We start from the raw sequence: 24,202 nt of genomic DNA, 5'->3' as shown, positions 1-24,202 counted from the left end.
ATCATCGGAGTCTCTCTCCCCTCTATCACAGACATTTACACCGCACGCTGCATCCGCAAAGCCATCAGCATTGTGGCTGACCCCACACACCCCTCACACACACTCTTCACCCTCCTGCCATCTGGAAAGAGGTACCGGAGCATTCGGGCCCTCACAACCAGACTGTGTAACAGTTTCTTTCCTCAAGCCATTAGGCTCCTCAACACCCGGGACTGAACTGTTCTACACTCTCACACACACTCTCACTCAGGACTGAACTGTTCTACACTCTCTCACACACACACACTCTCACTCAGGACTGAACTGTTCTACACTCTCTCACACACACACTCTCACTCAGGACTGAGCTGTATACTAACTCTCTGTCTCTCACACACTGATACACACACTCTCTCTTGACTGTGTGGACACAAACACACACACACATAATTTATACTGTTCATTACTTACTGCACTACCTCTACCTGTCATCCGCTGCTATAGTTATATTTATGTTTATTCTATTTGCACTACCTCAACTGCTGCTGTGTATTTTTGCACAATATTTTTGCACAATACTTTTTTTCTACATCATTTCACTTTATCTATTTTATTTCACTTACATTCCAGTACACGTTCTTTTATTTCCTTTCAGCACTAAGTGTCCTGTGTTCTTTTGTGTTGTCTTTATTGTATTTATTGTTTTTTTTGCACTGTCTTGTCTATGCTCTGTTTGCACCTAGCTGCACACTGTGCACTTTACGTGGCTAAGACAAACTTCTGTCCTAGCTCTGTGGTGTTGTTTGTTGTATTGTATTGTACTAGTAGTTGTATGTTTATGTAGCACCAGGTCCTGGAGAAACGTTGTTTCATTTCACTATGTACTGCGCCAGCTATATGTGGTTGAAATGACAATAAAAGCTTCTTGAGATTCTTGAGATTGAACTATCCTAAATGATGTATGTTTTAAGAAACCTGGGCTATAGATACCTGACAGTGGCATGAAATCACTTTTTGTCCAATTGATGGTGTAACCTGACAATCTACCAAAGGAATTGATTAATTCCAACAAAATAGGAACAGATTCTTCTACATTTTGCAGATATAACAGTATATCATCAGTGTATAGGCTAATGAGAATTTCAATACCTCCCACTGTTAGGCCTTCGATATTAGGGTGATCTCTGATTTTTAAAGCAAGCGGCTCCAGTGCAATAGCAAAATGAGTGGGTGAAAGAGGGCAGCCTTGTTGAACCGAACGATATAGGGGTAATAAAGCAGACTTGTCGCCATTGCTAAAAATCGAGCACAATGGACTGTTATAGATGATTTTTACCCAAGAGATAAATGTTTACCAACGCCAAAACACAGCAGAGACTTGAGCATATATGGCCAATTCTATTGATCAAAAGCCTTTTGAGCATCTAGGGATACATATGAAAGAATTTAACCAAAGGTTTTAATATTAATAAAAATCTAACAGTCACTACTTAACAATAAAATGTATTCTGTTTACTGTAAGGAAAGTTTAATTAAAAATTAATTTAAAAAATCACCATTAAATTAAGAAGTTAAAACAGTAAGGAATGTATATAAATGAGTAAAGTACTGTCTATAATGTTGTACAGTAAACTCCAGGGAAAGAGATCAGAATCATCAGCACCCAGCTGTATCTCCATGAAGAGTGATCAGTCTATGAATCCTCCTCTGGCATTTAAAGATGGAGACTCCTCACTTCTACACAGGTAACGTCTCCTCACTGTTAATGTCACTGCTAAAGTCACACTTAAAGAGAAATTTAACTAGATAAACAGAATAACAAAATACATACTAAAACACTGTAACTGTGACCTTAATAAAGCCACTATTAAGAGTCTAAAAACATTTTTGTCTTATTTAATGTCTAAAAGTTTTTGCTGAATGTTTTACTTGGAAAGTGTGCTAATGGTGTCTTTAAAATAAATGTCACTTGGTTTCACATGTTGTTTTGTAATGCAGTGAGATTCATGTGTTTGTAATGGCTTAAGTGTCCAAATATATTTGGGGTCATTGCAGGCTAGACCACCGCATAGCATCATTTATCTAGTGACAGGATTTTTTCAATTCAATTCAATTCAATTTATTTGTGTAGCGCTTTAAACAAAGATCATTGTCTCAAAGCAGCTTTACATGAAAAATGACATAGAAAACAACAAACATATAAACAGACAAACAGTCCTAGATGTTATCCCAAGTAAGCAAGCCTGAGGTGACTGAGGCGACTGTGACAAGGAAAAACTCCCTTAGATGGTAAGAGGAACAAACCTTGAGAGGAACCAGACTCAAAAGGGAACCCATCCTCATTTGGGTGACAGTGGAGAGTGTAATTATATTGTGCATTTATGTGTAGTCAGTTGTGTGATGTCGATACAGCATGTGTAGAATGTTATGTAAATCAATAAGGAGGTTGTTGTCCACAGCGCTGCTTGAATATCCCAATCCTCACAAGCAGAACCTGGCTGGAGCTGGTCTCTGTATGCCTCGGGATGGGTAGAAGAAGGGAAACAATGGAACAGCTGAATTGCGAGAGCTTCTGTGTACTGGTTTTTGGACCAATAAGTAATATCTCTGTCTTATCAGAATTTAATAAGTCTAGACAAACTGGATATTTCATCTGGTTTTGATGAAATATATAACTGGGTATCATCGGCATAACAATGGAAACTAATCCCATGCCTTCTAATGATGTTACCCAATGGAAGCATGTATACCAAGAAAAGCAGAGGTCCTAAAACTGACCCTTGCAGGACCCCGTATTTCACTGGCACTACACTGGACAGTTCTCCATTTAAATCTACAAAGTGGTATCCATCAGACAGGTAGGATCTAAACCATTTTAATTCCTGTCCCTGCATACTTGTGTGATTTTGTAAGCGATCTATGAGAATATTATGATCTATAGTGTCGAATGCAGCACTAAGATCAAGCAAGACTAAAATCAAGATGCAGCCTTGGTCCGAAGCTAAAAGCAAGTCAATTGTGATTTTAACTATTGTGGTTTCTGTACTATGATGGGGCCTAAAACCCGACTGAAATTCTTCAAGGATATTGTTTTCCTGTAGGAAGGAGCATAATTGAGCTGACACCACTTTTTCTAATGTTTTAGATATAAAGGGAATGTTTGAAATCGGTCTGTAATTTGATATTTCATCCAGTTTCAGTTTCTTAAGAAGAGGCTTAATAACTGCTAACTTAAGAGATTTTGGGACATGACCTAGATATAAGGAAGAGTTAATAATATTAAGAAGAGGCTCTCCAGCTGCATGTATCACTTCTTTCAGCAATCTAGTTGGGATTGGATCTAGCAAACACGTTGTTGGTTTAGCCGTGGTGATAAGTTTAGCTAACTCTTCCTGCCCTATACTGGTAAAGCATTGTATCTATAGATGTGGAGCTTTAGGCTGGTCTGGATCACCGGATGCTGTCAGAGGTTGAACATCCAATATTTTGTTCCTGATACTATCAATTTTTTTAGTGAAGAAATTCATAAAGTCCTCACTACTAAACTGTGCTGAAATACTCTCTTGCTTTGTTAGTTTAGCCACTGTACTAAATAAAAATCTGGGATTGTTCTGGTTTATTTCTATCAGATTGCTCAGATGCTCAGCCCTAGCAGCTTTTAGAGCCTGTTTATAGTTGGACAGACTGTCTTTAAATGCAATTCTAAAAACTTCTAATTTGGTTTTTCTCCACTTTCGCTCGAGGTTACGGGTTGCTCTCTTGAGGGCGTGAGTATGACTATTGTACCATGGTGCAGGTGTTTTATCTCTGACCTTTTTTAGTCGGATGGGGGCAACAGTGTCTAGTGTGCTGGTAAAAATATTGCCTATGCTGTTGGTTACTTCATCTAGTGCATCTGCATTTTGGGGTCTAGTAAGAAGTTGAGACAGATCTGGCAGATTGTTTGTAAATCTGTCTTTGGTGGTTGGAGTTATAGTTCTACCAAGTTTATAACATGGAGAAACGTGTCTAATATGTTCTACAGGTAGAGTGTACACTAAGAGATGATGGTCTGTGATGTCATCGCTTTGAGGTAGAACGGTTATATCGGAAACATCAGTCCCATGTGATATAACTAAGTCTAGTGTATGATTAAAACGATGAGTTGGTCTATTAATGTTTTGTTTAACCCCAAAGGAATTTTGTAAATCTATAAACGCGAGTCCTAACGCATCGTTAGCATCGTCTACATGAATATTAAAGTCTCCTACAATTAACACTTTGTCAAAACAAATGGAGTAGACTCATTTAGGCCAATGTATTCATTTGGTCTAAGCCAGGTTTCAGTGAGACAGAGTGCGTCGAAACTATAATCTGAGATAATTTCATTAATAATAAGTGCTTTCGGTGCAAGGGATCTAATGTTGAGAAGCCCAAACTTAAAGAATTGTTTTTCTTTACCTATTTGGCCTTTTTCAGGATTAATTGTGATTAGATTATCTCGAGCGTTATTAACGAATTTATCCTTTAATCTCACTAATTGGGGGACAGACACAGTTTCTATATGACGAGCTATGTGTGAACATGTATTAGTCTGGTGAGTTGAACAGTAGCTATTATAGATGTAATCTGAGGAATGACTTACAAGTCAGATGGTGCGCAGTGTCCTGGAGATGTTGTCCAAGAGGACTGCTGCTCCAGCTCTGCTTGGGTGCAGGCCATCATAACCTAGGACGCTCCCAGAAAACATTCCAATTATCAACAAATGGTATATTCTTTTCTTGACACCAAGACTGTAACCATTCATTAAATGCAAATAGCCTAATGAACCTTTCGATTCCTTGCTGGAACGTGGGAAGTGGTCCTGACATGATGATCCTCATCGGGAGCGATGTGGTGCGAACCTTCTCCATCAGGTTCCTGAAGTCCTTCTTCAGGATCTCCGTCTGCCTCAGCCTGATGTTGTTTGTGCCAGCATGGAAGACCACAGCTCCGATGTTCTTGGTGATGATCGCGGGTACCTGTGCAGTGACATCAAGAACACGAGCACTAGGAAAGCAACAAGTGTGCACCTTACCTTTAGCCGCGGTAGCACGGACGTGCCGGACGATGGAGTCTCCGATGATCACCGTGTCGCGCGCTGTCTCGCGAAGGGGAGTGAAGCAGTTGCACGTCGAGATCTCGAAGATGGGTGGCGGTGGAGGGGGAGAGGTCTTCGGGTGAGGCAGGGGCATGTCTTCCGCTGCTGCTGCATCCAGGCTCCATGGTACCCCGGCACCGGAGTGAATGAAACCTGGGCGGGCTGCCTCCTAGCTGCGCTGGGCCTGGGCAGAGAAACACGCGGTGTTGAGGTTGTGGAAGTGATCATATCACGCCGTGGATTTACCTGAGACAGGTGTGCGTCAGCCCGGGATGATTCCAGCGTGGCTCTCCACTGTCGCAGCTGGGCTAGCTTCACCTGAAGGTCACAGCTCTGCTTCTCCACGGCTTCCAGCTCCACATCCACCGAGTGCAGCTCGAAGGAATCCTCACCTGCACTCAAAGGCAAACCCACAACCGACATAGTGTTAAAATGAAGTAGAATAACAGAGATAATTGGTGAAAAATGTAAGATCTAAACAGAGTCGAGATAGCCGGGCTAGTGGGTTAGCGTGCTAATAGCCGGGCTAACGGGTTAGCATGCTAGTGGGCTAACCAGCTGTAAGCAGGTGTTCAGGAAAACAAATAAAACTAGTGATTTAAAAAGCGTTTGGAGGAGAATGTTATGTGACACTATCAGCTAATGAAGATGTTATTAAAAGTTATGATCTAGGATAGAAATCTAGAAAACTTAGCGAAATTGTAGGTCAGCTTGACGGAGCTTGACAGGATACCAATCTTCTAGAGTTACACCAGAATTCAGTCAGTAAATCTACAGAGCTGCTGTGTGATCACTGTAAGACATGAGCAGGATGTTTAAAACACTCAGTGGTTCAGTTTTAGATTTTGTCTGAAGTTCCCCTTTAAAGGCCACACTACACAGTCATTAGCAGCACTTTTAATATTTTTGATATTTATATTATACAGTATAAGTTTTAGTGTTGATACTTTCAATTAATATAGAAATATATGTAGTGTAAATTTCAGTGGGAGTGTAAATGTTGTGTAAATATTGTAAATACTTAATACTTTAATCTGAGACTTAATACTGAGACAGGGAAAAGCAGTGAATGAAAATTTCAGAAGTCATACAGAAAGATAATGAAAGTATCTGCAGACTGACAGAAATGTGTTTTTATTATTGAGTTATTATTACAATTTTATTGTTTTTATTATTTTGATGAAATACAAGTTGCTGCCTCACAGCTCCAGGGTCTCCAGTGTCTGTCTGTGTGGAGTTTCACATGTTCTCCCCATGTCCATGTAGGTTTCCTTCAGGTTCTCTGGTTTCCTCCCACCTCCCAAACACATGCCAGTAGGTGGATTGGTGAACATAAATTGCCCCTATGTTTGATGGACTGGTGTCACATCCAGGCTGTAGTATTATACTGGCTATAGTTAGGGATTTTATACCTGTGAACCTTTCTGACAAGATTTCTTAAAAACTGTATCTGTATTTGTATCTGTTTAGAACACATTACCTGTTCATTCAGAGTGCTGTATTCAGTCACATCCTTAACAGAGACACAGAAATAAACCTAGAATAACTAGAATTAAAATAGGACCAGGTTTTTTTTCCAGTTTCAAGTGATGAAACTGATAAACTCCACTTTTTGTTCCCAGTGTTCTACAGAAGGCAGGAGACAGAAGAGAAATGATCACCACAGATACAGGGTAAGATCAAACCAACATGACTGTGACTCTGACACACTGGTATTATAAACCTCTCTGCTGTTATTAACTACAGAGTGATTAGATTATAGAAAACATACAGTAGATGAAAGTAAACACATAGTGAGAACATTATAAAGAACTATCTGTGGTAACCAGTCAGAAAAAAGTGATCTTAAAGTCTAATAATTGAAGCCCATGTCTCACCACATCTTCCTGCTTCACCATATCACAGGCATGACCCAGAATCTGTGGCTGTAAATGAACTCCAGAAAAAGTTCAAATTAAATCTGATGGAGAAGTTTCAGTGTTTGAATGGAGTGATAATAAACCTGGGAACCCAAACCCTCCTGAATGAGATCTACACAGAGCTCTACATCACAGAGGGAGACAGTGGAGAAGTCAATAATGAACATGAGGTGAGACAGATCGAGGCAGCATCCAGGAGAACAACAATAGAGGAAACACCAATCAAATGCAACGACATCCTTAAGCCTTTATCTGAACAAGATGAACCCATCAGAACTGTTCTGACAAAGGGAGTCGCTGGCATCGGAAAAACAGTCTCTGTGCAGAAGTTCATTCTGGACTGGGCTGAAGGGAAAGAAAATCAGGACATCTACCTCATATTTCCACTTCCTTTCAGAGAGCTGAATTTAATGAAGGACCAGAAACTGAGTCTGATGGAGCTCCTTCAGGTCTGTTTTAAGGAAACAAAAGAAACAGAAATGTCCAGTTTGGAAAAGGTTCTGTTCATTTTTGACGGATTGGATGAGTGTCGTTTTCCTCTAGATTTCCAGAACACAGTGAGAGTGTGTGATGTAACTGAATCAGCATCAGTGCCGGTGCTGCTGATAAACCTGATTAAAGGGAATCTGCTTCCCTCTGCTCTCATCTGGATCACCTCCCGACCAGCAGCAGCTGATCAAATCCCCTCTGAGTGTGTGCATCGAGTCACAGAGGTACGAGGGTTCAATGACCCACAGAAGGAGGAGTTCTTCAGGAAGAGGATCAGTGATCAGAGCCTGGCCAATAACATCATCACACACCTGAAGTCATTAAGAAGCCTCTACATCATGTGCCACATCCCAATCTTCTGCTGGATTTCAGCCACTGTTCTAGAGAGAATGTTGGGTGAAGCAGAGAGTGGAGAGATCCCCAAGACTCTGACTCAAATGTACACACACTTCCTCATCATTCAGACAAACATCATAAGAGAAAAATACACAAAGAAGCAGGAGAGTGATGAAGAAATGCTTCTTAAACTGGGACAACTGGCTATTCAGCAGCTGAAGAAAGGGAACCTGATCTTCTATGAGGAAGACCTGAGAGAGTGTGGCATTGATGTGACAGAAGCAGCAGTGTACTCAGGTGTGTGTACACAGATCTTCAGAGAGGAGTTTGGGCTTCACCAGAGTAAAGTGTACTGCTTTGTTCATCTGAGCGTTCAGGAGCACCTCGCAGCTCTGTATGTACACTTGATATTCAGGATTAAAAAAAGAAATGTTCTTAAACAGAATCAGGTCTCTAAACAGTGGATGAAAAAAACTGCAATCTCAGATGTACACAAGAGTGCTATAGCTCAGGCTTTAGAAAGTCAGACTGGACATCTGGATCTTTTCCTTCGCTTTCTTCTGGGTCTCTCACTGGAGTCCAATCAGAAACTCTTACATTCTTTAGTAACACAGACAGGAAGTAGCTCCCAGAGCATAGAGGAAACAGTTCAGTACATTAAGAAGAAAATTAATGAAGATCTTCCTACAGAGAAATCCATCAATCTGTTCCACTGTCTGAATGAACTGGGTGATAATTCTCTAGTGGAGGAAATCCAGCACTACCTGAAATCTGGAAAACAAAGTGAACTCTCTTCTTCACAGTGGTCTGCTCTGGTGTTTGTGTTACTGACCTCAGCACAGGAGCTGGAAGAGTTTGACCTGAGTAAATATATCAGTACAGATAAGATAACAGAAACTGTTGTTGTGAAGATGATGCCTGTGATCACAGCCTCCAGAAAAGCAATGTAAGTAAAGCTGAATAAAACTGTTCTACTGTTACAGTGTTAGAAAGAGAGAAACTGAAAACACTCTGAGTAATATGAACTTTGGGATGTTTTGACCTGAAAGTGATACAGAAAATGTAAATTGATAAAATAGAAAATAAAAATGTCTGAAGGTCAGCTATTAAACATGTGGACATTCCACCAGACAGACAGAACCATGTTAATTGCAATTATGCAAAATTTTAATCCCAAAACAATTTTAATTTATTATTAGGTTTTAGTTGTGAGGTGGAAATGGCCTTTCATAGAAAGCTGACTTTTGAAAAGCCTTATACTTGTTAGAGGAAACATTTTTATTTATATTTTTATAATAATAGTAATGTTGTTGTTGATATTTTATGATTTTTATGACCACACACGGGGAAGTGTAACACACAAAAAGGGAAAACCAGACTGGACTGTAGTATGTTGTTTGTCCTTTAATGTAGCTGTAGAGCTGTGTGTCTGTGTGTGTCTGTGTGTGTGTGTGTGTGTCTGTGTGTGTGTGTGTGTGTCTGTGTGTGTGTGTGTGTGTGTGTGTGTGTGTCTGTGTGTGTGTGTAGGAAGACTGAGGTGGTGAGTCTTCCTACACGACCCAGGTGGAATTTCAGCAGAGCTCCTGGCTCATGATTATTTTTCACCATTGTTATGACCCAGTCTAGGGTTCTTCTTTCGTCTTTTCCCTTCAGGGGTCTCCACAGTGAATCATCTCTCTCCACCTATCCCTATCTTCTGCATCCTCTACACTTACACCCACTAGCTTCATATCCATATTTATTACATCCATATACCTCCTCTTTAGCCTTCCTCTTTGCCTCCTTCCTGGCATCTCCATGTCCAACATTCTCCTACCAATATACTCACTCTCCCTCCTCTGGACATGTCCAAACCATCTTAATCTGTCCTCCCTAACTCTGTCCCCCAAACGTCCAACATGAGCTGTCCCTCTGATGTACTCCTTCCTAATCCTGTCCAACCCAAAGAGAACCTCAACATCTTCAGCTCTGCTACCTCCAGCTCTGACTCCTGTCTCTTCCTCAGTGATACTGTCTCTAAACCATACAGCATGGCCGGTCTCACCACTGTCTTGTACACCTTCCCCTTATTCTCACTGATATTCTTCTATCACACAGAACTCCCGACACCTTTCTCCACCCATTCCAACCTGCCTGCACTCGCTTCTTTACCTCTTTCCCACACTCTCCATTACTCTGGACTGTTGACCCCAAGTACTTAAACTCCTGAACCTTCTTCACCTCTTCACCCTGTAATCTTACTGTTCCACTTCCTTCCCTTTCATTCACACACATGTACTCAGTCTTACTACGACTGACTTTCATTCCTCTTCTCTCCAGCGCAAACCTCCACCTCCATTCCTCTTCTCTCCAGCACAAACCTCCACCTCCATTCTTCTTCTCTCCAGCGCAAACCTCCACCTCCATTCCTCTTCTCTCCAGTGTAAACCTCCACCTCCATTCCTCTTCTCTCCAGCGCAAACCTCCACCTCCATTCCTCTTCTCTCCAGCACAAACCTCCACCTCCATTCCTCTTCTCTCCAGCACAAACCTCCACCTCCATTCCTCTTCTCTCCAGCGCAAACCTCCACCTCCATTCCTCTTCTCTCCAGCACAAACCTCCACCTCCATTCCTCTTCTCTCCAGCGCAAACCTCCTCCTCCATTCCTCTTCTCTCCAGCACAAACCTCCACCTCCATTCCTCTTCTCTCCAGCGCAAACCTCCACCTCCATTCCTCTTCTCTCCAGTGTAAACATCAATCCCTGATGCAGTCCCATCTCCACTTTGAATCTCCTCTGAATCACCTCCTCTCACTCCATCTCCTCTGTCTGCCCTACAGCACACCTCACCACTGTCCTGCTCCTCTCATACATGTCCTGCACCACTCTGACATACTTCTCTGCTACTCCTGACTTCCTCATACAGTACCACAGCTCTTCTCTTGGCACCCTGTCATACGCTTTCTCCAAGTCTACAAACACACAGTGCAGCTCTCTCTGACCATCCCTATACTTCTCCATCAAAAAATACAATGGAATAAACATTGAGAGGAACCAGACTCTAAAGGGAACCTCATCCTCATCTGGGTGACACCAGATAGTGGGATTATAAATCACTATAAACACTGAGAGTGGGATTATAAATCATTATAAACACTGAGAGTGGGATTATAAATCATTATAAACACTGAGAGTGGGATTATAAATCATTATAAACACTGAGAGTGAGATTATAAATCACTATAAACACTGAGAGTGGGATTATAAATCATTATGAACACTGAGAGTGGGATTATAAATCATTATAAACACTGAGAGTGGGATTATAAATCATTATAAACATGGAGAGTGGGATCATAAATCATTATAAACACTGAGAGTAGGATTATAAATCATTATAAACCTGGAGAGTGGGATCATAAATCATTATAAACACTGAGAGTAGGATTATAAATCATTATGAACACTGGTAGTGGGATTATAAATAATTATAAACACTGGTAGTGGGATTATAAATCATTATAAACACTGAGAGTGGGATTATAAATCATTATAAACCTGGAGAGTGTGAGATTATAAATCATTATAATCACAGAGAATGTGATTATAAATCATTATAAACACTGGTAATGGGATTATAAATCATTATAAACACTGAGAGTGGGATTATAAATCATTATCAACACCATAGTGTGGGATAATAAATCATTATAAACATGGAAAGTGAGATTATAAATCATTATAAACATGGAGAGTGGGATTATAAATCATTATAAACACTGAGAGTGGGATTATAAATCATTATAAACATGGAGAGTGGGATTATAAATCATTATAAACATGGAGAGTGGGATTATAAATCATTATAAACATGGAGAGTGGGATTATAAATCATTATAAACATGGAGAGTGGCATTATAAATCATTATGGACACTGAGAGTGGCATTATAAATCATTATGAACACTGAGAGTGGGATTATAAATCATTATAAACACCAGAGAGTAAGATTATAAATCATTATAAACATGGAGAGTGAGATTATAAATCATTATAAACACTGAGAGTGGGATTATAAATCATTATAAACACCAGAGAGCAGGATTATAAATCATTATAAACATGGAGAGTGAGATTATAAATCATCATAAACATGGAGAGTGAGATTATAAATCATTATAAACACTGAGAGTGGGATTATAAATCATTATAAACACCAGAGAGCAGGATTATAAATCATTATAAACATGGAGAGTGAGATTATAAATCATTATAAACACCAGAGAGCGGGATTATAAATCATTATAAACATGGAGAGTGGGATTATAAATCATTATAAACACTGAGAGTAGGATTATAAATCATTATAAACATGGAGAGTGAGATTATAAATCATTATAAACAGCAGAGAGTAAGATTATAAATCATTATAAACATGGAGAGTGAGATTATAAATCATTATAAACACTGAGAGTGGGATTATAAATCATTATAAACACCAGAGAGTAAGATTATAAATCATTATAAACATGGAGAGTGAGATTATAAATCATTATAAACAGCAGAGAGTAAGATTATAAATCATTATAAACATGGAGAGTGAGATTATAAATCATTATAAACACTGAGAGTGGGATTATAAATCATTATAAACACCAGAGAGTTGGATTATAAATCATTATAAACACTGAGAGTGGGATTATAAATCATTATAAACACCAGAGAGCAGGATTATAAATCATTATAAACATGGAGAGTGAGATTATAAATCATTATAAACACCAGAGAGCGGGATTATAAATCATTATAAACATGGAGAGTGGGATTATAAATCATTATAAACACTGAGAGTAGGATTATAAATCATTATAAACATGGAGAGTGAGATTATAAATCATTATAAACAGCAGAGAGTAAGATTATAAATCATTATAAACACCAGAGAGCGAGATTATAAATCATTATAAACACTGAGAGTGGGATTATAAATCATTATAAACACCAGAGAGCAGGATTATAAATCATTATAAACATGGAGAGTGAGATTATAAATCATCATAAACATGGAGAGTGAGATTATAAATCATTATAAACACTGAGAGTGGGATTATAAATCATTATAAACACCAGAGAGCAGGATTATAAATCATTATAAACATGGAGAGTGAGATTATAAATCATTATAAACACCAGAGAGCAGGATTATAAATCATTATAAACATGGAGAGTGGGATTATAAATCATTATAAACATGGAGAGTGGGATTATAAATCATTATAAACACTGAGAGTAGGATTATAAATCATTATAAACATGGAGAGTGAGATTATAAATCATTATAAACAGCAGAGAGTAAGATTATAAATCATTATAAACATGGAGAGTGAGATTATAAATCATTATAAACACTGAGAGTGGGATTATAAATCATTATAAACACCAGAGAGCAGGATTATAAATCATTATAAACATGGAGAGTGAGATTATAAATCATCATAAACATGGAGAGTGAGATTATAAATCATTATAAACACCAGAGAGCGGGATTATAAATCATTATAAACATGGAGAGTGGGATTATAAATCATTATAAACACTGAGAGTAGGATTATAAATCATTATAAACATGGAGAGTGAGATTATAAATCATTATAAACACAGAGAGTGGGATTATAAATCATTATAAACACCAGAGAGCGGGATTATAAATCATTATAAACACAGAGAGTGGGATTATAAATCATTATAAACACCAGAGAGTTGGATTATAAATCATTATGAACACTGAGAGTGGGATTATAAATCATTATAAACACCAGAGAGTGGGATTATAAATCATTATAAACACCAGAGAGTGGGATTATAAATCATTATGAACACTGAGAGTGAGATTATAAATCATTATAAACACAGAGAGTGGGATTATAAATCATTATAAACACCAAAGAGTTGGATTATAAATCATTATAAACACTGAGAGTGGGATTATAAATCATTATAAACACCAGAGAGTTGGATTATAAATCATTATGAACACTGAGAGTGGGATTATAAATCATTATAAACACTGAGAGTGGGATTATAAATCATTATAAACACCAGAGAGTGGGATTATAAATCATTATAAACACCAGAGAGTGGGATTATAAATCATTATGAACACTGAGAGTGGGATTATAAATCATTATAAACACCAGAGAGTAAGATTATAAATCATTATAAACATGGAGAGTGAGATTATAAATCACTATAAACACTGAGAGTGGGATTATAAATCATTATAAACACCAGAGAGTGGGATTATAAATCATTACAAACACGGAAAGTGGGATTATAAATCATTATTAACACCAGAGAGCGGGATTATAAATCATTATAAACATGGAGAGTGAGATTATAAATCATTATAAACACCAGAGAGTGGGATTATAAATCATTATAAACACAGAGAGTGGGATTATAAATCATTTTAAATACTGAGAGTGTGATTATAAATCATTATAAACCTGGAGAGTGGGATTATAAATCATTATGAACACTGAGAGTGGGATTATAAGTAATATCTTTTCTACATCTGTATACAGTCATGTTGTGTAACCATGAGCTTTTAAGCAACTTCTAAATTAACGTAATATCAGAATTCATTATAGACCGTCAAATGTTCAACAGCAACAAGACTGACAACAGCAGTTCAAAGCCAGAACCATAGTCTCCAGTTAGTTCTATAACACAGCAGTCCCATATACAGTATCTCTAGATATGTGTAGATAGATAGATAGATAGATAGAGAGAGAGAGAGAGAGAGAGAGAGAGAGAGAATATTATGTATGCTTGTGTGTGTGTGTGTGTGTTTAGACATAATCCAATCATCCCAGTTCATCAAACACTCTATTCCCATGAACCTTCCAGATCTGCTCCTTTGCCTAAAAATTTCATATTAAGCTTGACTAAACAAATGTGTCTTCAGCCTAGATTTAAACATTGAGACTGTGTCTGAATCCTTAACACTAATTGGAACTCTGTTCCATAACTGTGGGGCTTTGTAAGGAAAAGCTTGCAAAAAGCATGCAACTTTTGATCGGAGTAGGCGTGGCAGATCATAAATAACCAAAAGATCACTCAGGTACTGTGGCACGAGACCATTCAGTTCTTTCTAGGTCAGTAATAGTATTTTATAATCAATGATATATGACTGGGAGCCAATGTAGTGTGGCTAAGATAGGAGTGATGTGTTCATATCTTCTGGTTCTAGTTAGGACTCTAGCTGCTGTGTTCTGGACTAACTGGAGCTTGTTCATGCTCCTACTGGAACATCCAGACAGTAAGGCATTACAATAATCCAACCTAGAGCTAACAAAAGCATGAACTAGTTTTTCTGCATCATGAAGTGACATCATATTTCTTGTCTTGGCAATATTTCTGAGATGAAAGAAGGCTACCCTAGTGATATTATCTACATGAGCTTCAAATTAAAGACCAGAGTCAAGAATCACACCAAGATCTTTTACTGCTGGACAAGATGAAACAGAAAGACCATCCACCATTACTCTGTAATCAGAAAGCTTACTTCTAGCTGCATGTGGTCCTACTATAAGCTCCTCTGTCTGTCAGAGTTAAGCAGGAGGAAGTTAGTGACCATCCAATGTCCTTTACACATTCTTCTATCTTAATAAGCTGGTGTCTCTCATCTGACTTAGCTGAAACATATAGCTGTGTGTCATCGGCATAACAGTGGAAGCTAATACCATGTTTATGAATAACTGCACCAAGAGGAAGTAAAACCTTAAAGCTAATGGACAACAGATTAACTAGAAATAAGTCTTGTTTTCAAAGTTAATTCATTTTGTCAAATTTTTCCTATAGTAATTAGGAAAGTAATCAATTATTTGTTAAAGTCATGACACTTCCAGAATCTCAGGAAGTAGTCCATCTGTCATGAGGAGGATAAACCTTTATAGAAGATTCTAAAATAAAAGGTAGCCGGTTGCTAACACTGGGGTGTGACTGAGATGGAAGGTAATGATGCTGCTTCTGGTAGCAATTCAGAAGTGGAAGAAAGGCTGTTTTGTGGGGTTTATGAAGGGGTAGATTTGTAACTGGACTGTAGTGAAAAATAGGAAAATGAAGAAAGCTGGAAGTCAAATATCTGAATCGGATAGTGAAAGGGGACAAGAACAATTAAAGGGAAGTTTCTGAATGAATCAATGAATACACTAAACCCAATCAAAGTAACAAAGGCATTGCAGGAAGCAGTAGGTAGAATAAAAAGCACTAAGATTGTACAAGATAGAAATTACTGATCTTCAATCAGACAATAAACAGCACATAAGATCAGCTGGTCTAAAATCTTTAATGGGTAAAAAGTAGTATGAATGATAATGGAAGAAAGGAATTGGGTGAGAGGAGTCATTACAGGAGTGCCTACAGATTTAACAACTGAGGATATACAAAGAAATATGTCTGGGGCATCAGTACTGGATGTTAAAAGACTGAAACATGTTAGAAATAATGAGAAAATGGACAGAACAAAATGGGAAAGTTGTGGAAGAGTTTCTAGATTTGGAGAACTTAATATGTGTCAGTCATGGACCAAGAATGGATTTGATAACGGGAAAGAAATCAGTTTTAGATCTAACAATGGGAAGTGATCACTTTATTATATGTAAATTAGGGGTTGAAGTAGCTATAGCAAATAGAGAATTTATACCTGGGGGAAGTTCAAAACAGCAGATTGGAATGATTTTAAGGGAAAGAGTGAAGTGTTAAGTGAATGTAGACATTAAGGAACTTGATAAAATATGTGGAGTTGTTATTAATACTGCAGAAGATTACTGGAAAAATACAGGAAATTATAAGAAGAAAGCAGTCCCATGGTGGACAGAAGAATGTACTGTAGTAATAAGAGAAAGAAACCGTGAATCAAAAAAAGTAAGAAAAACATTTGTAGGTTTTATTAAATAGAGGACAGGCTGAGGTACGAAAAGTGATAAAAGATGATAAAAGAAATTATAGGTACTGTAGGAGAAAAGGTAGACAGAAGTGAATTATGGGGAAAGGTTTAAGAAAATGGGTGGAGTCCATATGTGTAATAACCTTCCTGTATTAATTAATGATGGTATGCAATTTCTATCTAATAGTGAAAAAGCAGAAGAATTAGCTAAAACATTTAGTAAAGTACACAGTAATGGAAATATATATCAAATGAAATGAGAAGGCACAGAGAGCAGTGTTTGGCAGAGAACCAGGAAGTTTGAGGAGAAAAGAAGGTTTTTTCCACAACAGATGCAGTATTTTCTCTATTTGAATTGAAGCAAGTGTTAGTGGGACTGAGACACACTTTCCCAGGAAAGGAGGAAATATGCTATGAAGTGATTAGAAATATTCTAATAGAAACACTCCAGACCCTTTTTTTTTCTCTCAAGTTTTCTTTTTGTGGATTCCTGCCCATGTGGGGATTATGGGAAATGAAATAGAGGATGAGTTGGTAAAAAACTTCAAGAATAAATGTCAGTGTCCCTCTGGGGAAAGCTGAAATGAAGGGGTTAATTAAAAAGATAATTAAGAAAAGATGGCAAAGCTTATGAACACAGGAAGGGAAGGGAAGACACAGGAAATAAATAAGAAGTAGAATATCAGTGTTGCGTTTTGTAAAGTTTAATGTGAGAGTTACCACTAAGTTGCTGCTGCTGAAGTTGCTAACCCAATGCTAATATGTGACTAGCTCATTCACAGTTCATGTGGTGAACATGTGACTGAGTGAATCGGAGATCTCGTACCATACAGTTTTAATTTAAATACACAGTGAATACAATATGTAACGATTGAAACATTTAGATTTAATTCATAAAACTACTCAACGTTGAGATGTTGAAATGTGAGCTCATGCAGCACGTGTACACGCTATTTCTTGTGAAACTGGTTTAATTTTATTCACCATTATGTTTTTCTCACCACTGTGAAGTGTGTGTATGAAATAATGTGTATGAGAATACAGGACAAATCATATCCCATATTAACTCAGTAAGAGACACAGTGTTTTATTTTAATACGAGACAATCCCATATTATACAGGATGGGGGGCAACCCTACTCTAGATACTAGCTAGTTAGCTGTAGTTAACCACTAACTTTACCCATTTTAATGACATCAACATGTGGAAGCAAGAAAGTGAACAAATTGACTAAAACTAATTAATTAATGTAAATTATTTTACTGTTCTTTTGGGGTTTTCTGTTTTTTCTTTGTTGTTTGACTAGGGGTTGCCAATCATAATCGGCCGATAATTGCTTTGGGAAGTTTGATCGGCGGTCTCTATAATGGCCGATCTAGAAAATACAAAACTCGCAAGACCTTTTTTTTTTTTGCGCTGCTAAAATGGCTTCACCGGTCTGGCAATTACAGGAAGTGTGTGAAAAAGACAATACATTAGCAATCTGCAACCTGTGTAACAAGCAAATTCCACCAGGTAGGAAGCACCCAAAGCATTTTAACACCACGAACCTCATCAGACATTTGAAGGTTAGTCACGTAAAGGAATATGAGCAGTTTTCAAAGTTGGCTAGCGGCTAAGAGATAGCGGGAGAGTTCAGCAACTCAAGCACCACTCACTCAGCTGTCGCTAACAGAGATGTTTCAAAGACAGCAACCCTACTGCAAGGAGAGTAAGAAGCATAAAGAAATATCAGACAAAATAATGGAATTCATATTCCTCGATCATCAGCCACCGTCTATTGTGGAAGATGAAGGGTTCCGGCGACTCATGTCCTACTTGGACACTATGCCAGGGTGAAAATATTTCACGGATGTATGCCTGCTGCAGTTATACCAAACAGTGTTTACACATGTCCACAGCCTTATGAAGGACCACATAACATCAGTTAGTGTCTAGTTAGACTCTGTTTGTTCTGTCTGTTGTTTTATTTATTTTTATATAATCTGCAGGAAAGTTGTATTTGTCCAGCTCCTAGCTGTTCCCAATTACTGACCAAGCACAGGCTGCTATGTTTTAAGTTTTAGCTTGCCAATAAATACAGTTGTCAATTCAAGACGTTCCTCTTCTCGTAATTTCAATACTTAATTTACATTATTGTTAAATATAGTTTAATAAATAATGCTACATAATAAGGCTTCAAATAGATCCTGCAATCAGTATCGGACGATACAGTTTCTATTGATCGGTGATTGGCCCCAAAAATCCTGAAGAGAGCACCCCTAGTTTTTACACACCATCATTTACTCACCAAATGATAGTAAACTCATGGTGTCTCCTGGTGGTCCAGGGGCCCTAAGCTAACACTTATTCCACTTACAGGAAGAAACGGCCCTGAGGATGTTTACAACAGATGTATTGATGGTTCAGTTTTAGATGTTGTCTGCAGTGTCCCTTAAATCATGTTTTCTAACTGGTGTTTGTACTTTCAGCATTTATGAAAATGAGAAGGTTCATTATTATACTAGTGTGAGTTCATTATGTTTATTTTATTTCCTTCAGTATCAGGTGTGATTCACTTGGAGAGAAAAGTTGGTCAGCTCTGGACTCAGCGCTCAGATCAGAAACCTCCAGTCTGAGAGAACTGCATCTGACTGTGAAAACACTGGATCTGTCCAAGAATAAACTAGGAGACTCAGGAGTGAAGAGTCTCTCTGCTGTACTGGAGAATCCTCACTGTAAACTGGAGACACTGAGGTAAGATCATCTCTCTGAGAGTCACAATAACTCACTAAAAGCACAACATGCAGAACAAATAGATTAGTCTTTAAGTGATAATGATTTCTCTCCAGAACTAGGGAAAAGTTTCTACAAAACCTACAAAAGTATTGCTGGATTTAAAGTATAGTAAACTTAATATCATTCATTCATTCATTCACTCATTCATTCTCTCCCGCTTTTCCGATGCCCAGACTTCCCTCTCCCTAGCCACTTCCTCTAGCTCTTCTGGGGGAATTCCAAGGCGTTCCCAGGTCAGCCGAGAGACATAGTCCCTCCAGCATGTCCTGGGTCTTCCCCGGGGTCTCTTCCTGGTTGGGCATGCCCGGAACACCTCCCCTGGGAGACATACAGGAGGCATCCGAAACAGATGCCCAAGCCACCTCAACTGGCCCCTTTTGATGTGGAGGAGCAGCGGCTCTACTCCGAGCTCCTCCCGGGTGACAGAGCTCCTTACCCTATCTCTAAGGGAACTCCCCGCCACCTTGCGAAGAAAACTCATTTCAGCCACCTGTATCCGGGATCTTGTCCTTTCGGTCATGACCCAAAGCTCATGACCATAAGTAAGAGTAGGAACGTAGATTGACTGGTAAATCGAGAGCTTCGCCTTTCGGCTCAGCTCCTTCTTCACCACAACAGACCTGTACATGGACCGCATTGCTGCTGCCACTGCACCAATCCGTCTGTCAATCTCACGCTCCATCCTTCCCTCACTTGTAAACAAAACCCCCGAGATACTTAAACTCCTCCACTTGAGGAAGTAACACCCCTTCAACCAACAATATCCAACAATATCCCCAGTCAAGGTCAGCAACTCTCCACCAGCACCGTACACAGTGCTGGCAGAGAGCTGCTTACCCCTTCTGAGGCGCCGGACGGTCTGCCAGAATTTCCCAGAGGCTGACCGATAGTCCTTCTCCATGGCCTCCGCGAACTCCTCCCAGACCCGAGTTTTTGCTTCCACAACCACCCGGGCTACAGCTCGCTTGGCCTGCCGGTACTCATCAGCTGCCTCCAGAGTCCCACGAGCCAACCAGGCTCTATAGGACTCTTTCTTCAGCTTGATAGCATCCCTTACTTCCAGTGACCACCACTGGGTTTGGGGATTGCCGCCACGACAGGCACCAGAGACCTTACGGCCACAGCTCCTGGTAGCTGCATCAACAGTGGAGGAGGAGAACATGGTCCGCTCAGACTCAATGTCCCCAACCTCCCTCAGAATCTTGTTGAAACTCTTCCGGAAGTGGGAGTTGAAGACCTCCCTAAGAGAGGGTTCAGCCAGACGCTCCCAACAGACCCCCACAATACGTTTGGGTCTGCCAAGTCTGTCCGGCATCCTCCTCTGCAAGCGGATCCAACTCACCACCAGGTGCTGATCAGTTGACAGCTCAGCCCCTCTCTACACCCTAGTGTCCAAGACATATGGCCAAAGGTCAGATGACATGACCACAAAGTCGATCATCAACCTCTGGCCTAAGGTGTCCTGGTACCACGTGTACTGATGGGCACCCTTATGCTTGAACATGGTGTTCGTTATGGACAGACTGTGACTAGCGCAGAGGACCAATAACAGAACACCACTCAAGTTCAGATCAGGGGTCTCCAAGAAGGTTGGGTACTCCACACTGCTGTTCGGCCCATAGGCCGAAACAACAGTGAGGCCCCTATCCCCCACCCGAAGGCGCAGGGAAACCACCCTCTCGTTTACTGGGGAAAACTGCAACACATGCCGGCTGAGCTCGGGGGCTATAAGCAAGCCCACCCCAGCCCGCCGCCTCTCACCATGAGGTACTCCAGAGTAGTAGAGGGTCCAACCTCTCTCAAGGAGTTGGGTTCCAGAGCCCAGGCTGTGCATGGAGGCGAGCCTGACTATCTCTAGCCGGTACCGCTCAGCCTCCCCCACCAGCTCAGGCTCCTTCCCCCCCAGTGAAGTGACATTCCATGTCCCAAGAGCCAGATTCTTTAACCAGGGTTTGGGTCATCTAGGCCCCTGCCCATGACTACTACCCAAAACACATCGCACCAGCCCCTTATGCTCCTTCCTGCGGGTGGTGGGCCTACGGGAAGACGGGCCAACGTCGGTCTTTCGGGCTATGCCCGGCCGAGTCCCATAGGTGAAGACTCGGCCACCAGGCGCTCGCCTGCGTTCCCCAGCCCCAGGCCTGGCTCCATGTTGGGGCCCCGGTAATGCCAATCCGGGCGACGTAATGGTCCTTGCTTTCTTTTTCTTCATAAGGGGGATTTGAATATCATTAATTCTAACTAACAGCAGCAGTGGTGGAGCTACAGGGGCCGGGGCCTGGGCCTGGGCCCACCCATTTGGAGTTCTGGCCCACCCAAATAAGCTCTGTTCTAATGTTACCATTATTCATAAAGCCCTGTTCTCATTCTCTAGGAGAGGTTGCTCGAAATGTGTGATTTGTTTTCTTTATAATTGAACTCTAGTTTTCTTTAATATCAAAAGCACCAGTAAAACACAGCAATATAGATATCTCTAATTTTATTTGTGTGCGCACATGCCTGTGTTGATGTTTGTGTGTGTTGTGTGTGTGTGTGTGTGTGTACATGCTACATAAACTGGTAATTTAAAAAACCTCTTTCACCTCATTGGTCACTTTTTACAGTCATGTAAGTTCTTTTGAGTGGCTGTTGGCTTTTGAGTTTCTTTTCAAACCTGTGCCCACCCTGTTTTACCCAGGCCCACCCACTGTTCACAATCTGACACTAATGTTCTGCTCAGTGTTAATTATACCTTATATAATAAAAATCTGTTGATGAAGACTGTGTCATTGTGTCTCTCTACAGGTTGTGTGAGTGTGGTATCTCAGATGAAGGCTGTGCTGCTCTGACTTCAGCTCTGAGATCAAACCCCTCACACCTGAGATACCTGGATCTGTCTGATAATAATCTAGGAGACTCAGGAGTGAAGAGTCTCTCTGCTCTACTGGAGAATCCTCGCTGTGAACTGGAGATACTGGGGTAAGATCATCTCTCTGAGAGTCACATGACCTGCTCCTCAGTAAGACACATTCTCTAATAGTGAGAATGAAGCAGAAGTTTTAGTTTCATCATCAATGTCCTGAGGAGGAAGATTGTTTCTTTTCACTGCACACTGATGATTTTTCACAGACTCTGATGTGACTGCAATGTGTCTGAAATTACAGTGAAATTTACTAAAACATTGTAACTAATCACACAAACTGCAGCTGAGACACAAACTAAATGTAGTGTGTGAGCTGCAGGGGTTAAAATCAGCAGTGACATGGAAATGGTGTAAAAAAAAATGGAATTATGTAAAATAGATAAATAGATATTTAAATAACAAACAAAAGAACAAACAAGAGGAGCTTACAAAAACTGCATTTTTATTGTTCTTAAAGCTGAACTAGTGTTTATTCTGTCAGTGAATGTTTGTTCAGTACATCTCCATCTACCTGCTATGAACAGGGTTGCCAGATCTGTTTGGTTGTTTTACTCAGTGTCCCTCCGGTTGTGACAGACAGATATGTACTGTCCTGCTAAAATGCAGCTCTCCTTCATTTCTCCTAACAGAATAAACAGTTTGTCAGTGTTGGGCATGAGAGAGAACTGAACTTTTTTACAGTCTGTTAGAAAGTGTAGCTCTGTCTCCACTGTGTACACACTCTCTGCTCTGGAGAACAGTGAACACTAGAACTTGTGGCTGATATGCACAAGTAGTTGTTTTAGGTCCTTGGGTAGATCTTTTGTTGTTCTTTCCTCCATTTTAATGGATCCCCCTCACTATCCAGGTTACGTGACTGTAGGTAGGCCTGCAGCTCACAGGCTACACTTAGTTCCTGGTTGTTAGATGGACTTTGTAAGGTTTGTTCAGTATCTTTATAAAAGCTTCCCAGCATCTTCTTTTTCTTTGGAGTAACTGAATGACTGTATGCTTTAATACAGGGATCTGCTGCTGCTGTGCTGTTCACATGAAGACATGAACTTCTGTGACGCTGTATTTCAAATCATGCTTGAAAACACAACACTGATTGGTCAGTAGTGAACTTCCAAAGAGAGTATGATCGGTCAGTCGAGCTGAAAAATAACTTGTGATGGTCACTTGTGATTTGGTTTATCATCTGAAAACTCAGTCCATAAGAAGAATTTGCAGCGTCACTATACTGATGATTTTTGCTGCTAACACATCAGTATTGCAGATGATTATGTTTAATTAACTGTGGGAGGTCTTGTTGTCAGACTCTTCTGAGATTTAAAGAAAAGCAATATAAGAGTGAATTCAGACTTGAAAAAGCTTTTGATAAAGTTTTCCTTGATAATCTGCCTTGGGTATCTGAAGACGCTGATTTTGAGTTCATTAAGGCTGTAACTTTGGAGGAACTGGTAAGAGCCATCCAGAGTATGGAGTGTGGTAAAGGGCCTGGAACTGATGGGTTACTGGTTAACTTTTTCTTACTCTATTAGAGGTATTTAATGAAAACTGATCTAAATGATATTAACGATATTGAGAATAGAACAAGTCCTCTATCCTGATCAGACAGATTGTGTGCCAGAAAGATGAATTTTTGATATTTCTGTTATCAGTGATATTTTGGATATCAGTAAGAGACTTAAGCTGGATTTTGGTTTAGTGTCAGTAGACGTAGAAAAGGTTTTTGACAGAGTCGAGCACAACTATTTATGGAATGTGTTCACA

General features: G+C 39.7%; 2 protein-coding genes across 9 annotated transcripts in view; one reads left to right on the top strand and one right to left on the bottom strand.

Moving 5' to 3' along the window:
- The window catches only part of LOC131369996 (NLR family CARD domain-containing protein 3-like), a 305,079-nt gene that overhangs the window by 119,532 nt on the left and 161,345 nt on the right, over positions 1–24,202 (top strand). The window contains exon 19 of one of the 2 annotated variants that reach the window (XM_058416956.1): positions 22,333–22,506. The exons of the other annotated variant lie outside the window; for it this stretch is intronic. Within the exon in view, the coding sequence (XP_058272939.1) occupies positions 22,333–22,506 (174 nt within the window). The remainder of the gene's footprint in view (positions 1–22,332; positions 22,507–24,202) is intronic. 2 annotated transcript variants of the gene reach the window in all.
- The window catches only part of LOC131370006 (NACHT, LRR and PYD domains-containing protein 12-like), a 378,843-nt gene that overhangs the window by 291,761 nt on the left and 62,880 nt on the right, over positions 1–24,202 (bottom strand). The window lies entirely within an intron of this gene.

The sequence above is a fragment of the Hemibagrus wyckioides genome, linkage group LG19 (assembly GCF_019097595.1).
Source record: "Hemibagrus wyckioides isolate EC202008001 linkage group LG19, SWU_Hwy_1.0, whole genome shotgun sequence".
NCBI classification, from domain to species: domain Eukaryota; kingdom Metazoa; phylum Chordata; class Actinopteri; order Siluriformes; family Bagridae; genus Hemibagrus; species Hemibagrus wyckioides.
Note: the sequence above shows the minus strand (reverse complement) of the source record. Positions and strands in the feature narration are given on the sequence as shown.